The sequence below is a fragment of the Desarmillaria tabescens genome (assembly GCF_030435595.1).
Source record: "Desarmillaria tabescens strain CCBAS 213 chromosome Unknown EV420scaffold_10, whole genome shotgun sequence".
NCBI lineage: Eukaryota > Fungi > Basidiomycota > Agaricomycetes > Agaricales > Physalacriaceae > Desarmillaria > Desarmillaria tabescens.
Window position 1 is genome coordinate 727,118 of NW_026848309.1, and position 16,644 is coordinate 743,761.

General features: G+C 41.7%; 4 protein-coding genes across 4 annotated transcripts; 2 read left to right on the plus strand and 2 right to left on the minus strand.

The window, feature by feature from the left end:
• Positions 1 to 3,573: 3,573 nt before the first annotated feature.
• EV420DRAFT_1640147 (uncharacterized protein) lies at positions 3,574 to 6,280 on the plus strand (the record flags this gene model as incomplete). Its single annotated transcript, XM_060477063.1, has 7 exons — positions 3,574 to 3,657; positions 3,713 to 3,721; positions 3,769 to 3,860; positions 3,913 to 4,550; positions 4,600 to 5,080; positions 5,627 to 6,089; positions 6,152 to 6,280. 7 exons carry the CDS (start codon positions 3,574 to 3,576, stop codon positions 6,278 to 6,280), a joined length of 1,896 nt encoding a protein of 631 aa, XP_060333581.1.
• A 1,166-nt stretch (positions 6,281 to 7,446) lies between these two features.
• Positions 7,447 to 9,572, minus strand: EV420DRAFT_1477567 (uncharacterized protein; the record flags this gene model as incomplete). The annotated part of the gene is made up of 10 exons (XM_060469427.1): positions 7,447 to 7,622; positions 7,679 to 7,810; positions 7,862 to 8,106; positions 8,155 to 8,240; positions 8,295 to 8,451; positions 8,561 to 8,879; positions 9,001 to 9,144; positions 9,199 to 9,239; positions 9,270 to 9,422; positions 9,502 to 9,572. The coding sequence occupies 10 exons, from the start codon at positions 9,570 to 9,572 to the stop codon at positions 7,447 to 7,449; spliced, it is 1,524 nt and encodes a 507-aa protein (XP_060333582.1).
• Positions 9,573 to 12,266: 2,694 nt separating this feature from the next.
• Positions 12,267 to 13,146, minus strand: EV420DRAFT_1640149 (uncharacterized protein; the record flags this gene model as incomplete). The annotated part of the gene is made up of 4 exons (XM_060477064.1): positions 12,267 to 12,776; positions 12,830 to 12,972; positions 13,028 to 13,091; positions 13,135 to 13,146. 4 exons carry the CDS (start codon positions 13,144 to 13,146, stop codon positions 12,267 to 12,269), a joined length of 729 nt encoding a protein of 242 aa, XP_060333583.1.
• Positions 13,147 to 14,180: 1,034 nt separating this feature from the next.
• EV420DRAFT_1640150 (uncharacterized protein) lies at positions 14,181 to 15,028 on the plus strand (the record flags this gene model as incomplete). Its single annotated transcript, XM_060477065.1, has 3 exons — positions 14,181 to 14,522; positions 14,580 to 14,748; positions 14,805 to 15,028. The coding sequence occupies 3 exons, from the start codon at positions 14,181 to 14,183 to the stop codon at positions 15,026 to 15,028; spliced, it is 735 nt and encodes a 244-aa protein (XP_060333584.1).
• Between the last annotated feature and the right edge of the window lie 1,616 nt (positions 15,029 to 16,644).

Here is a 16,644-nt window from a genome sequence, read left to right on the forward strand (position 1 = left end):
AAAACACCCAAACGACCCCTCCACAGTACTTTTGGCACACTTTATTCCTGGAGATAAACGAAAATATTCGCTTTTTAGGGTGCAGCATGCTCCAGATCGCTTTGAAAACATTACCAGTCGATTCCTATGCTATAAAAACCCTAGAATACATCCTCCTTCGTAATATAGGTCCAGTGTAATACAGTATAAAAGGGGGTATTAGGGGGCATACATCGCTTATTTTGTTTTTCGCACTTCGGATGGCCTGTGGAGCATCACCAATGGATTCCCTGATATTAAAAACCCCAAAACGACTCCAGCCTTCATTTATAGGGTCTCAAAAACGACAGAAATAATGATATTACAGTTTAGGAGGAGCACATGTAATAAATCCTATTTCTGGGCTTCGGACCACTTCGGAGTTTTGTCTATTGTGTTTATTGACCTAAATAACACTCAAATGACCCCACAGGACAAAGGAAACCATCAGAAATACGTGATAAAAAGAGTAATAGGAGGATGGAGGAGACATACCTTATATGTCGCATTTCTAATAGTTAGGGAGGGTATTCTTGTTATATAACAGACCATATATACTGTACAATGGTGTGTACGAAGCCCCATGGATATCCGAAATGTATTGAATGAGATATGAGCAGATCATTCTGTAAAACAGGAGGAGCACATCCCATATTTCGATGTTCTGCTCATTCTATGGCCTGGGGATCATCGGATTCGGATTCCTTAACACAAAAAACAGTAGGGCCACCTATCATCCATGGTATTCAGATGTTCAAACTCCGAAGTACAAGATGTTCTCTCATTTGTTACTTATATTGTCCTGTAGCTACATATGGCTGTATGTGTTATCTGGGTAAAATGGCTCCTATGGATGATGAGTGCCTCTAGTGTTTTTTGGGTCAAGGAATCCGAATCCGATGATCCCCAGGCCATAGAATGAGCAGAACATCGAAATATGGGATGTGCTCCTCCTGTTTTACAGAATGATCTGCTCATATCTCATTCAATACATTTCGGATATCCATGGGGCTTCGTACACACCATTGTACAGTATATATGGTCTGTTATATAACAAGAATACCCTCCCTAACTATTAGAAATGCGACATATAAGGTATGTCTCCTCCATCCTCCTATTACTCTTTTTATCACGTATTTCTGATGGTTTCCTTTGTCCTGTGGGGTCATTTGAGTGTTATTTAGGTCAATAAACACAATAGACAAAACTCCGAAGTGGTCCGAAGCCCAGAAATAGGATTTATTACATGTGCTCCTCCTAAACTGTAATATCATTATTTCTGTCGTTTTTGAGACCCTATAAATGAAGGCTGGAGTCGTTTTGGGGTTTTTAATATCAGGGAATCCATTGGTGATGCTCCACAGGCCATCCGAAGTGCGAAAAACAAAATAAGCGATGTATGCCCCCTAATACCCCCTTTTATACTGTATTACACTGGACCTATATTACGAAGGAGGATGTATTCTAGGGTTTTTATAGCATAGGAATCGACTGGTAATGTTTTCAAAGCGATCTGGAGCATGCTGCACCCTAAAAAGCGAATATTTTCGTTTATCTCCAGGAATAAAGTGTGCCAAAAGTACTGTGGAGGGGTCGTTTGGGTGTTTTCAAGGTCAGGGAATCGATTGGTGAAGTCCTCCAGCCGATCCAATGCATGCAGCAGCCCCCAAAAGCGAATATTTATGCGATTTTCATTATATTACCCTTTTATCCCACTATCCAGGGCTCCTATGTATCATTGGAGGGCTCTATTTTATGTTGTTTATGTCTATACAGATTATAGTGCCATCCCCTGGCCCAGCCAGTAGCCTGAGAATAGCCCAATAGCTATTTTGACCGGAAAATAGCCCCTATTTTGGGTATCAAAAATGCGGCACTGCCACTGGATCCAGCCAAAATTGATGGGCTGATTTGGGGAGCCTAAAAAGGCAAAAGAGCGCACCAGAGCGGAGCAAAGGGAGGGCATCAATATGAGGTCATAAATGTTAAGGAAGGGAGGGTATATATAAAGATAAAAACACATATATATATAATGCTGGTATGGTGTAGTGGTTGGCATGTCTGCTCGAGAAAGTCATGTGGCAGTATTGGATTTATTTTTGAGGTCCCGGGTTCAATTCCCGGAATTGCTCTCTTTTCTAATGATGCCATCATTGACACAGATTGGGAAGCTTACTAAGCCACTTTGCCATCCTGATGGAATTACTGTATATGGGCTGGATGTAAACTGACACTCCTGATGTATCACAATTAAATGTCAACTAACATCTTTCAAACAGAAATCTAGCAGACCAGGCTGTACAAGAGGATGATATGCAGGGCCTCATGAAGCTTCTTACACAACTCCCTCGCCTTAAAACTTTAATGTTGCATGGAATTGACCTTAACATCAATTGTCACGACTCCAGTTCACAACAATCATCGCAGATGCTCAGTTCATATCATTTAACTCGGCTACTTGACATCAACAAATTCAGTGCGTATTGTGTGACATTACGACAGTTGTCCAAAGCTATGTACAAAATCGAATCCATCGAATTGAATAGTTGTAATATAGATACAACTGTGTTGACTTGTCTCTTGAGCTGTAAGTCTCGATTGAAAGGATGGACGTCACGTAACTGAGACTGACATAATAATGATAGATGCTAAAGAAGTGCGCCGGCTTACAACGACTAATACTACAAACCTACGAATCAATAAAGATTTTGTAGCTGATGTTCAAGCCCAGTTCAATGGACTTCATTATCTACACGTCGATACTCCATATCAATCCTCCCTCATTCCAGAGCCGAAATTTCACTGGACAGAAGCCTTTCATTTTCCCGCTCTGAGAGGGTTGCGTCTTGGGATCCATTACGACATTTGGCTCGACAAAGTGCAGACCCTGTTAGATCGCGTTGGTAACATCCAAAGTTTAGACTTATTGTTCTATTGTAGAGTCATCTCTCTTTCTCGCATTTCTATTTAACTCACATTGATGGCAACAGCTACTTCCAATAGCGTCAGATTTCGATCTGAATGCTCAACTCGCTACCCATCTTTGCAGTCCCTTGTTGAACTCAGATATCTTGTTATCGGGTTCAGTGCGGGAGGACTTCCTATAGTGGAATGCGCACTAAGAACGCTTCCGAAGACAGTTCTTCGTGTTCTTCGCCTTGACCTACAATGTTTTACCCGTTTACACTCATTCCATTGGCCGTCTTTGAATGGGCTTGACAGAGCTATTGTTGAAACAGTAAACATAAAGTCATTATCAGAGTTACAGATACATTGGGGAACGAGAAGCGATGCAGTTCCATCAGAGGCACTCATAGACATTGTATTTCCAAAATGTGCAGACGCCTTAGGCAAAAAATTAGTTTGTATATAGTTAATGTTGTATTACAATCGGAATTAAAGCGACTCATGTCCAGTATTATACGGTAATGATATTCCAAATTCAACTATAAAAGGCATGGGTCATCAACATTGCGCTGCCCAACCGATTAAAACCTGGTTCTTGACCAGCACGTAATCCCTAAAGTTCAGCTCTCTACTGTCGAACCATCTCTTATGTCTCTGTCCACTATCCCGGTTGACGTAGGGGAGTACATCTTACGTCTTGCCATCAGTCATAGTGATTGTCTTCCAGGTATTGTATCTTCAACTGGGCGGTTTTTGTTTTATTTCTCTGACTCTTATTGTTACATAGACCTCGACGGTGAATATTGTTGGAAATGCGCAAGGAGCCTCTTACTTGTCTGTAAGACATTTGACGGCATTCTCAAGCCTATTGTTTGGTCCCACGTCTCTCTTCACTGTACTAAGGTTCAAGATTACGATGTCCATGAAGTTCCTAGGTGTGTAACTAATGCACTGTATTGATGACGACTAAGGTAACAGTATCCCTAGGTACGACACCCAAGACGTAATCGACTTCTTTTCTTATCCCACTCAACAATATCTCACGAGTTTCATCCGTTCAATCCATGTCATTGGGCCACTGCAACACGCAGTCAATCTCCTTGAACCGAAAAGAGAATGCTTGTTGGAAGTCATGACTATTTTTCCACATCTAGAAGAAGCTACTTTCTTCAACGTTATCTTGGACACTCTACCTATGATCTATCGACCTATTCCGCAAATCAAAAGATTAGAGCTGTTCTTTTGTCAATTTTCCACTCCCGGACTCGATTCATTTATGAGTCATTTCCGTGAATTGGATGAATTGAGCTTCCATTATTCCATCGATGACCTCCCCGACTTCATTTTTTTTATCTCCAAGGTCTTTGAACTGAACACCTTCACGACCAGTGTATTCCAATCCCATGACCTATCTTTGCCTCATCCAGTGACTGCGAAAATGCTCACAATAAATGCTGAAGAAGGAAGTGCCATGTTACAGACTCTTACGAGCAGGAATTCCTGGTTTGACTGTTCGCATTTACAAGTTCTAAAAATCAATTCAGATGAAGTTGATGCATCTGAAGTCAATTCATTGATGACTCTTTCCCATCATACATTACAGGACATATCTGTAAGAACTCTCAGTAAGCCTGTTAATTGATGTTTTGCTTTATAAAAGCTAATGCCTTTTAGTTACATGGGACAAGTTCTGTTTCGCACGCGTTAAAGACTTGTCAACCTTGAGACTCGGAAACAATATCGTTAATATGGACCAGGTCCATCAGTCCATCATATCTATTCCTGCTGGGTCTAATATCGAAACTTTATCCATCACTATTCGTGGTTGCGGAACAGATCCTAAAGTTCCTGTGGTTTTAGCGAAGCTGCCGAGACTCATTACAAAAGCTTGTCCGTTGTTGCAGGATTTCTCCGTAACATATGAAGTCATGGCTTACAATCACAGAGAACATGCGATGGCTACTTGGATTATTTCAGACGTTATGCGTGACATGCATGTCCCTGTCAGAGTATTTTTACAGCAGGGACACCACATCCGAACGAAAAAGTCAAATTCCGACTTAGATGACGTCTACATACAGGCCATAAATAGAAGGCCTGACCTCATTACTCGGTTGGAGGACTACGATGATGCAAAGATAGTCGTATTGACGTTGTAAGTGAGCAGTTTTACTCGGCTTGAATTAAAACACTTTATGATCATTATAAAATTAGGCATCCTGTTGCAGCGAATTTCTTGTCGAATGAAGCAATGAAGAAATATACTGTGATAGAAATTGACACATTTCATTATACAAACTGGTGATCACTTTACAGGACAGCTAAACGACGTGTTGGTTTTTCTTTTTTTTTCTTTCTTTCTTACTTGCATTCAAACTCCCCTCCTTAGTGTAGTTAGATAAATTGTATGTAATGTAACTGTATGCAGTGTAGAGCACTTAAGTACGAAATAAAGAACTACTCTTTCCCACTCACCGTTGAAGACTAGATTATGACATGAATGTCATGTGACCATCGAACCTCAATTTATGAAATTGTATAAAGAGGACCTCTAATGCTCGTGTAAAACAAAAAGAAGGGCAGGTTTTTTTACCTCGCTTATCTTTCATTGTTCACCATTGTTGTCACTAAAATCTTACGTGTGTATGTGCATGTATTCAGATGCCCGTCATCGTGGAAACACATCTGATATTCACCACAGCATGCCTGACAAGTACGGTCTACTCATGAAAAGAAGTCATTTGCTGGCTACAGCAGGTTATCTTGGTTCTCCTAATTTCATGGACACCGTAGATTGGTGTCGCGCGGGCTGTCCAGATATAATCTGCTCGAAACCTGCTCTCGATGAAGGTGGTCCTGCCACTATCATCCCTCCTTTTACTATTTCGGTCATTGGCATTGCCGACACGAAGCCTTGGTGCATCAAGTTGTCCGGTCTAGGAGACTACGATCCCAGGTACCCGAAACCTTTCTCGAAGCTGAAATGGCTTCTCCATCTTAACGCGCCTATGGATACAATCTTCATGCAAGATTGGAACCATGGAATGTCCGCTCTACAAGATTTACAAAGTCGAATTACAGTTAACATGGCATCGGATATGCTATTAGAGTCTAATGTCGCACAGCACAAGTTGTGCTTGACTGTGAAGATGTTTAAGCCTAGGGTATGTACATTCTATTTGGTTTGAAAGACCGTACAAGATATGGAACTGTATATTTTAATCAGTCCCTGACAGATGATGAGCAGATCAGTCGTGATCATATCGTTCCCCTCGAACATCGTAACCATTACAATGATGTTATACATCATTATTCTCTTAATCCCATTGACATCAAAACTCAAAAAAATGAATGAGTTCCGATGAGACCAACTGCTGAGAAGATAATTGGGGGTTCTTTGTGTCTAGTAACCTTTCAGGTTAGTTTCATATCATAATTGCTGTCAGTTTCTTTTAAAGTAGATCAGATCAATCACTATTTCATTTCATCAGCATGCAGAGATTCTTTCAGCGCTTCTTTGAAGTCTATAAAAGTCTTTGTACCTAACAAGCATCTGGTCAAAACTATATCCAATATGAAAAGCTCTTTCTCAAGAGAGATGTACGCTGCAAATTTATTCGGGCCCGTTAAACAAGAAGGTATAGTATGCTTTATCATTGCTGAACATTATCATTGATGTCTTACAAAGACTTTACCATTTTAACTGGATCTACCAATGCACAGAAGAAAGATAAAACTGTGGACTCAGACGATGAGAGTGAATCCCCTCCGAGCAAAGATTCTGGTACGAAGTGAACACCCTCAATCTAAAATGTGTGGATCTAGCAATCATCTTAGATACTCAAGCGAATGAAGTGAACAAATTGGATACAGTAAACATCGAGGACGCTTCTCAAAAGGAAGGTATGTCTCCTTCGAACGAGCGATTTGAAAAACAACAAAAATTTACCTATCTATTACCAGAATTATCGCAATATGGTTGTTCAGGCCCAAGTGTAGGGTCTTCGAGTATGAAAGGGAATAGCTCCAGAGGTCGACATAATATGGTTACTGAAGAAGGATATCAAAGGTAGACTTGACATAGCGGAGGCATCAACATGTCTGAGTCTGGTCTAACGTCATTGTCAAGGCGAGCTGTATGGTAGAGAACATTATTAAATAGTCCTAAGGCATCGTGTTTTTGTGACCTTCAAAGAGAGGAAGAAATAAGAAAAATGTGTTACAAGTAGATTCATATGTTAATAACAAAACTTCTCTCATTCCATTATTATTTTGATCGTCCTAGAAATTTGCGTTGAGTACAAGATAAAGATCTATTTATAGATTCTATGATGCAATGATATTTCGCGTCCCACTTTGATCCCAGGCAGTGTGATTTTAAGAGGTCTACTAAGCAGATACCTATGATTTTATAGGTAAAGACCACAGAAGACATAGAAGAAAAATTAAATACTAAGAAGGCTCTGGTTTACAAGGAGGGAAAAAATTTAGATGGTCTAAGAAGTTAAAAGTGACATCTTTTCAAGCCTTCCTACCTGCTTTCATGGTAGTCACGTTCAACTCCGCAGATTGAAACATAGTAGCCTGATTAAACCAAACACAAGACCCTTGATCCTCGTCTTCTGACCAAAGGGATTCGACGTTCTCCAGTGTAGGGTATGCCCCATCTTTAGTTGTGACTAAATGTCTATCCAGATCTGAATTTCTGTTAATCCAGAGAACGCGATTAATCCGAGTACAACACATAAGGTACCTTGAATGTCTATGTTGAAATGATAAAACAAAGATGATGGATAGACCAAGAAGACGCCAGGGGGCAGTTGAATGATTATCGGTCTGGCCTCCCATATCACGAGCCAACAAAATCGGGTATGGTCAAATTTCCCTACAAGCGATTAACATCAGGAACATAATAAAGATAACCGGTGCAGCTTACCATATATAAAAATTACGCAGACTCCTATAGCGAGATTCGCCTTATCAACATGAGGCCAGCACTGTACTCTGCGTATCCCTTGTCCTCGCCGAGAATGGTTAAGACAAAAATTGAAAAAGACGCCGAACCTAGCTTCCACGGGTCTTTTGCGCCTTCTATATTTCTTCTTCATGTATTGGACGCAGTTCTGAAATCTGATGTAGATACCAGGGAATTTGAATCCGACCATGGAATTTGCACCTTCCCTGTACCAGGTAAGAGCTCTACTCTGAGAAATAATGAAAAGGCCTTACGTTGCTTTAGTAAAAGGAGTTCCCGGTTGGAAGAACTCCTCGATCAAATCAGCGTTCTTAACATGCCATGGAGACAGTTTGGGTGCCTAAAAGAACGTCAAGAAAAACAAAAAAGGATAGAACGAGACATAGAGACCAACTTTTTTATTTTGATGATCGTGTCCAGCAATGCAAAAGAAATGGTCACCGCAAATGTTGCTAGAGGTGTCTGCTTCAGTAAAAGGCATACACCTCTCTACAAATTCATCTGCTGCTTTCATAAAAGCGTCCATATCTACCCATGGATATACCGAAGATCTGTAGATAACAAGTCTGCCTTCAGAATCCAGAATACGAGTGGGTCTCTGGTCTCTAAACAAGTTTAACTAGTTTGATGATACTTAATATGAAGCAAGAACTTACGAACCTGTCGGTGAAAGGGATTTTTACTGCGTCTTTCAAGTCTTCTGCAAGACGATGAGGCCATCGAGCTATAATATCTTCTCCCTGCGCTTGATCGAATTTCTTCCCTCCCCAACCAGTAGACGAAAACGGTAGGTCTTGCACGCTGAAGGAATTAACGTCACCCGAATACGTTTCTACTCCTTGTCGCATAAGATGCTCATGACGACAAGTTCGATTCCTTAATTTGTTTCGAGCCCGTTGTTTATCCTTCCCAGTAAGTCCAGAAAGGTTCAGTTGCCTGGACTGCCCATTTGTGGAGTTTTCCTGTTTGTTCAGGTTCACTTTAAATACACGTCAATAAATGGTAATTAAATCGAAACACTAAACAAACTCGGTATACGTATAAATTGGTCCGTTAGAACATGAAGCGCCGTCGTCAGCTCTTGACGCTATATCACCAACTGGGGCTAGTAGGCGACACCAACACAGAGGCCGCATCGTTAAAAGGATCTTCGACGTCAGACAATGGGGTAAGTGGTCCATAAAACGCTTCCCATAATACATCGTCAGTACTGTGGGTTTCATCGGAAATAGTAAGATCGTGTTCTTGAAACCAAGTGGATCAGTTCTAATGACTTTGATCAGGAAACGTATCCTCACCATCAACCTCCATCATATCATCAATGCTTGATTTGTCGTCACTATTAGATCCACCCGAAAGATTGTCTCACGCAGTTTGCACCTCATCAACAAGAAAAGGGTCGGCGTTACGAGACTGAGAATCTGCGGTTGTAGCCCGCAAATGGACCAGAGTCTCTACATTCATGGAAACTCGCAGATTGTCGCCGATCAAACGATCTGTGAAATGATGGACATTCGAAAACCTATATATATATAGAGGGAGGGATGTATCACACCGATGTCAATTACTTGTTACTATACATTATTGTCAAATATACGCACATTTTATCAATGAATTCTTTGATCTTCTTTGTATCGTGATTAGGCTCGGGGTTGAGTTCGATTCCCACCATTTTGTAGCTAAGACTGGGTTATTTAATGAGAAAGAGAGATAGAGGGAAGAGTATATGAAAAGATGGATCAGATAAAACTTGGAAGAACAGGTTCGCTGAAGGCAAGACGATCGACACAAGGCGGCTGTCGGCAACGGGTGTAGCCGCGATGTAGGCGTTTGATCTACATATCGTTTCTTGTACACTGAGAAATACATCATAAATAATGTACGCGATTGTTACAACATGTTAGTAAGCAACAGAAGTATGAAAATGAAAAACAGAAGACCGAAAGGGGAAAAAAAAAAAGGACTTCTATCCATTGGGAATCGAACTTAGATGAACCGATACGATGATAGTCAAACAAGTATTACCGTTGCACCACAGCACCCCATTTTTTAGAGGTCCAAAATCCATTAGGAACTCATTCTAAATCATCACGTGGTCTTCATAATATCGCTCCAAACCCTTGACTATATGACAACAGTGGGAAAAAAAAGCGACTGCAATCTGTATATAAACCTCGATGTTTCTGGTATTCCATGTCACAATGACTGCTCCTCACTTTGCTGGCTACCATCTACTCACTCGTCTTTCCGTGAGGAAGTCTAAAATCATTAGACATTACCTTGCAACCGTTGACACCGGATCTCGCCCAGACGTTCCCTTCACTTTAGATGATGTGGATGTCAAGAGTCGGTCAACGGTGGAAGTCGAGGGTACGTTCTGTGGTGCGATCCGGTTACTCTGGATACTCACACAACAGATATCAGCCCCAAAGGAGATGGAGTGTCCATGCTGCTTTCACATTCTGTGGACTCCGTTAAGGTACACATACCTTTCCATGTAATCTGTGAATGACATGATGGGTTGTTATGTACAGTAACAGATGCGGACATACTGTCTGCGCTCAATGCATGATCAGCCAACTTTATGATAAATTATCGAAGGGGAGAGGTGATCAACCGTTGTGCTCGATGTGCAACGACAAGATTTATACCCCTCCGAGTATCAATTTGTTTGTAAAGAACGCTGTAAGCACGTGGGCAGAGAGAAACGGCGTCGTCCCAACGATGACCGCAGACGTGAAATTAGATAGTGTGAAGGCATCCGAAGTAGTCTTGACATTTTTTGTTAAATTACAATAATAAAACAATGTCATGACTACTCTCGGTCCGATATTCCGATCTTAATTAAAACGCATGACATCATGACTTGAACTTATTTACGCGTTGCGTCTGACAATCCAAGTTGACTAAACAAAAACCGCCTCTTCTTTTTGTCATTCATCACCCACTGACCCTCCACCTTCCCTTACTACACACATACTTGACATTGTATCGATGAATGTATGCTGTTCGTGTTCCTTCGAATGGATCCCTTGCGGGTTCGGTGCTGTTAATGTCAGCTGTCGAAGAACAACCACCTTGCACATTCACTCATACTTCGAACATATGTTAATTATTCTTCGCGTTCCATGCGAAACAACATATTTCTGAGTCCATGTTGTACGTGGATCAATTTTAATAAACGACTAGTTCTATGATCAATGAAAACAAGTGCTGCCAACGGTATTCACTATACATCTTTTTTTCTTCCCTTCCTTCTACTTTCGACACTCGGAGCACCAAAAAGCTTGGCGGTGGTTACAGAATACTCTTTCCTGAATGAGCTCCCTCAAAGAGCTCGGTGCTGTTCTTGTCAGCTGTCGGTGAATGGATGTATTGTAACCATAGCAGGCACTTAAAGTGTTTTACTCTTCTATTCTGATTTCTTTGTCATGCTACCATGATGATAAGTCCTAGGAGTGGTCACTACATCGTGCTCCTGAATGATGTCTCCTAGAGAGCTCGGTGCTGTTTTTGTCAGCTGTCAGCAAGTAAATGCGGTGGTGACCATGCTAGGTATTTAGCTTACACAATGTACTGGATCTTGAAGGGTGTTACAAGACGTCTTTTCCCGAGTGAGCTCCCTCAAAGAGCTCGGTGCTGTTATTGTCAGCTGTCGAGGAACAGATGTATTGTGACTATACCGGACACTTAAAAATGCGTTATTCTTTTGTCAATTTATTCTCTTCTTCCATTCTCAATGCCAGTGTGATAATGAGTCTTGGTCGTGGTCACTGTATCGTATTTCCCTAAATGATTTCTCCTAGATAGCTTGATGCTATTCTTGTCGGTTGTTGGGAAATAGATGCATTTGTGATCATGCTGTACATTTAGCCTTACCCTACGGATAAGTCTCAAAATTAGTTGCTACGCCGACTTAACCCAGAAAAACACCCTTAGGAGGTTTGGTACTGTTCTTGTCAGCTGTCGGTGAATAGATGTATTGTAACTATACGAGACACTTAGAACACGCCATTCTTTTATTTTTCTTGAATCTTTAATGTCGGCGCATCGAATGAGTCCTTGTGGCGATCTCCAAATAATAATGTATATAGATTTTCTTCCCATTAGTGGTCTATGCCAGAGAACTCGGTATTCTTCTCATCAACCATCAGCGAATAAATGTTCTTGTGATCGTGCTAGGTGCCCGGTTGTCTGTTACAAGGATAGAAGGTTGTTCACTCAGATCAAACCTGAACTCTTTGACGGTTTGATATACATGTAATTATGAATATTCATGGAACAATTCAATGAAATTTTCTATCTGCAACTACTGATTCATCCTTTCAAACGCATCCCATACGACTATAGAAAAAAAAAAAAGAAGTCAATCAAGATTTGACTTTGGGCAGTACAGTGGTAAATGTACCCACCAAAGTCGATAAACCACTGAACTTATTAAAACACGGTCCTGGAAACTCGCTCTTGTACCAGGAGTATCGGGTGTTACAGCAATGGGTATTCCGTAACATGGTTCTGAGAAAGCATTTGGTTGTGTTTCCGCCCTTGACTTTACTCTCCAATATGTTTCTGTATAATCCTCATTGAGTAGAATGATAGCAAAGGCCCCCGATCGATTAATCTCGTACGCAACAGACACTACGTTCGCATTAGAATCATTAGATGACTTGATTGCCCGAAGCATGGCATATGCCAACCCCAAGGAAAGATTGTATTCAATTTGGTCTGGGACAAAGATACACAATGCGAAGGCGCTGCCTTGCACCTTAAAAGGGATAATCTGTTCAGGACGAAGCCACAGAGAAAGGAAGGCGTAATTTGCATAGACTTCCTCTTCGTAATCTTCCCATTTGTCTTGAATGCAACTATCTGTAGGCTGATACGAATGATGATACAGCTTTCATTACAATGGCTGTGAATGATACTTACCAACATCGCCGACACCAAAGTGTTGATCAACAACATAGGCTTTTCGATACGTGCTACGATGTTCAAAATGTTGACGACTATAGGTTTCAATTCGAGTGATCGAGCGATGATGATGTGCATGGATCCGTCGACGTCTTCGACTCCTGTTTACAACAAATGTCAATATCGAATACGTTCTGGAATTGAATGTAGACTAACCAGAACGATCCGACTTGAACCTGAGACAATAGATGTACTGGGGATTAAAATGATGCGAAGTGGACTGGGACATTGGACATAGGAGGATGAGCACTGGAGATGCAAACCATGAAATGCATTGAAGCTAGACAACAATATGCGTGCTTTATATACAGAACTCAAATTCGTGATGAAAATACAGCGCATTCAATGGATTGGGAGCACGGCGTCGATTCTATCTATTGACTATGAGTTGTTCAGCTCTAAACTAATTGGTTTTATCAGTCGAACTTCATATGTTTCACAGTTTAAGCATTTTGTCATTGTTCGCTCAGATCATATGCAACAGTTGTAATAACAACATGCTCTCAGAGGTATGTTTAATACGACATGGGTGAATTCAATTGTCAGACGAACAACTGGCTCCTTCCACATAGAATAACAGATCATAGTAAGAAACCGTGATACTGGACCGTCAATTCATCACCTCTCTGTGCGTTAATCACATGACGAGTAGATATAACATCACATCGTAATAGAATGTAAAGGGGTGAATATGCTTCATGCCCCTGTATTGATACTCTATCGTGCAAAAGCAGTGCGCTCAGTTAAACACCTCTGCGCCATATAATTTATCAAACCTGTTGATGGCACAGACCAGCGCTCCAAGCATCACTGTACGAATCGCATGTATGTTTCTAACACTTCATGAAATTAAGATTTGATGACTCCACCATAGAGCGACCACTTACAAAGCGCCTTGGATGTCATTTGTCGGTACTGCAATCCATGCATTCGACGATGAAGGATCGCTCTTTAGTACTATTCTTCAAATATCTGTTAATAGATCAGCCACCGTTTCATCACTAACTAGTGAGTAGTCATGAAACAGTTTTTTTTTATTTAGAAAAAATGTTTAAAAAAAGAAGAAATTAGCAAGTTTAGGTCAAAGACGTGTGAAACTTTAATGCTGGATGAGGCATTATGCATAAAAGGGCACTCTCGAATCATGAAACCTTAGTCTCCATCTCCCCATTTTTTCTTTGGTGTTGCATTGGCATTGCATGGCTGCGTTTCAGTCTGATCGTCATCATCTGCGACTTTTCAGTTACCGCGAGTACATCGCTGGGTAACTATTTTTCCGAGGCTTTTGGATGGAAGAGCTTTGCTGGCAATGGCCACATCCTTGCACCCGCTGAAGCTTTACAAGGGCAGGAAGTCAGTGCCAGAAGCTTCTCTCATAATTGTAGGAGAAATCTTACCTACCCGGTTCTGGGTAGACAAAGTGGGTAGCTGGAAAAGCAGTTTTGGGTCACTGAGGAACGCTAAATTCACTATCTCATTGGGAGAACCGCGTGATGAAGAGTTTGCCAAGGATTGGGCCAATGCTGTTGGTAGAATCAACGGCGCCATAGTGCATATAGGAGGGGCAAGAGACGAAAAAACCAGGAACTGTATACACATGGAAAACGATTCTACACAGATACGACTGTCCACTCCTATCTTCGAGCCTTTGGTAAGTGGTTGTCGTGTATGTGGTGGTACTCAATTGACAATTGAGTTTGATTCTCAGGAGCCAGGAGCAATAGTGATGGATGAAGTAATTCAAAGATGGCAAGTCGACGCCGAGCATCAACAAGCCCTCAATGCATTAAAGAGGACCCATAAAATTTGCCCTCTTCGTGTTTTCGACATAGATGACAGACCCATCGGTGTCATGAACATGCCAGCTTTAATGAAAGGTATGCTTATTGTTGACTTGCAATAAACGATGAGACTGATTAAAGAACAAACGCAGGTGCATTAGCCGAGGTCCATTTCTCCATAAGACACTGGGCAATCTACCGGCCTGATCAGCCTGCCCAGCACTCCTTTTCCTGCACTTTGAACCAGATATGTTTGCTGAAGAGACCACCTCCTGCTGTTCAGAATCCTTACAAAACCACTCGTACTTTATACCATCCCTTACTAGTACAAGAGACCTCTACAGCAGATGCCAACAGCAGTCGAAGCCACACATAATCAACATCTTGTACATTTGAACACGCTACAGTCTCATAGTCAAAATTCGGCTGACCTGTCGAGTCAATATGGGGGGTACTCTCTACCGAATACAGAACAGACCTGTGAATACAACGAACACGACTCCGATGTCAGATGCCACAGTTATCAATGCTCCAATGCCTGTCGATACTCACATAGAAGGAGGCAGTCGACACTTTCCTTTAATGTCATCCCCTGCTCCTTTGCAGTTGTCAGTGGAGATACAAACCCGGAGAGAGGTTTTGAATTCTGGGAACCAATCATCCACATGTGTCCCACTCACTATTAATTCGCAAGTGATGAACTCCATAAGTGAAACTCCAACATCCATGATACAAACGGGGATGACGCCTGCTTTCAATCACCAGTTTAATGGACTGCCTACTCCACCTGACGAATATACAGAAAGAAGCGGTACTTTTTCAGTGACATCGTCAGCGGGAGATGCTAGTCCTTTTCAAAATGCCCCAACTCCGAGTCACGTATTAGGTTTCAGTTATCATAATCCAATTCCAGGTCAGAGTCACGTCAATCAACTATCCACTGCTTCGACTTCTTCCAGTAATATGGAACAAAATAATGGAATAGCGTACCTGGCTCCTGTACCAATTATTTCTTCGGCGGTTCCAGTGCCATTCCCTTCTCAAAACACTACCCCAACCACATCTGATTCTACGGGGTCAATGCAATTTTGTACTTCTCCAACTCATAATAGTATTTCATCCCTAAATCATAACGGGTATTCATCATATTTACATTATACTACAGGACAAGAGAGGGTACATGTATATTCAGAACAGCCATCTATGGATTCTTTATCGGTCTCGAGATGGCATTCTTATAATGACAACCTCGCTGCAGCATCTACGTTTCCTTATATTCTGCCCACAATACATCAAACGATAACCACCGGTGTTCACAATGATGCGCCAAGTTCGGGTCGAATGACACAGTCAATCGGTATTTCTGGTGACACAATACTCCGAGACAAATCTGTACATCCAAACACTGTACAAGCAGGTTCTCGAGTTGAGCCTATATTGGATATCTCACCCGGGAGGAACGATAATCAATGCCAGACACCAACAAACGGCCATTCAACGAATGTGGCTATTAACATGGTTCAAGGTAAATGTCATTACATGCGAAATATTATGGCTGTTTAATCACATTGTAGAAGCCGGTTTAGAGGAAACTGTTTCATGCCGTGACGTCGGAGCTACCACCGACGTCACCACTGACGTGGTGTAAGCCGAGACGGTCGATGCCGCTGTGGCGGACGCAGTAACCCGTGAACCTGCCGACATCTGTACACCAGTACGCATCGGAGACACCGTTTCAAACCCACCACAGGAATTGATCACGGTAGGTGTCGTGTCGACCCGGTCGCCGTTGCAGGAGAACATAAGGCTTGCAGATACAAGTCGTTTAGACAGCGTTCAAGGCAGCACGGGAACTGGGTTAGTGATACGTCTACCCTCAATGGTGCAGAGACATGGGATAACGGATGTGGGACCACGCAGAGATGAAGTTACAGGTAAAAGAAAGGCGCAAGACACTGACAACACGTCCAAACAATTGAAGCGACAGAGATG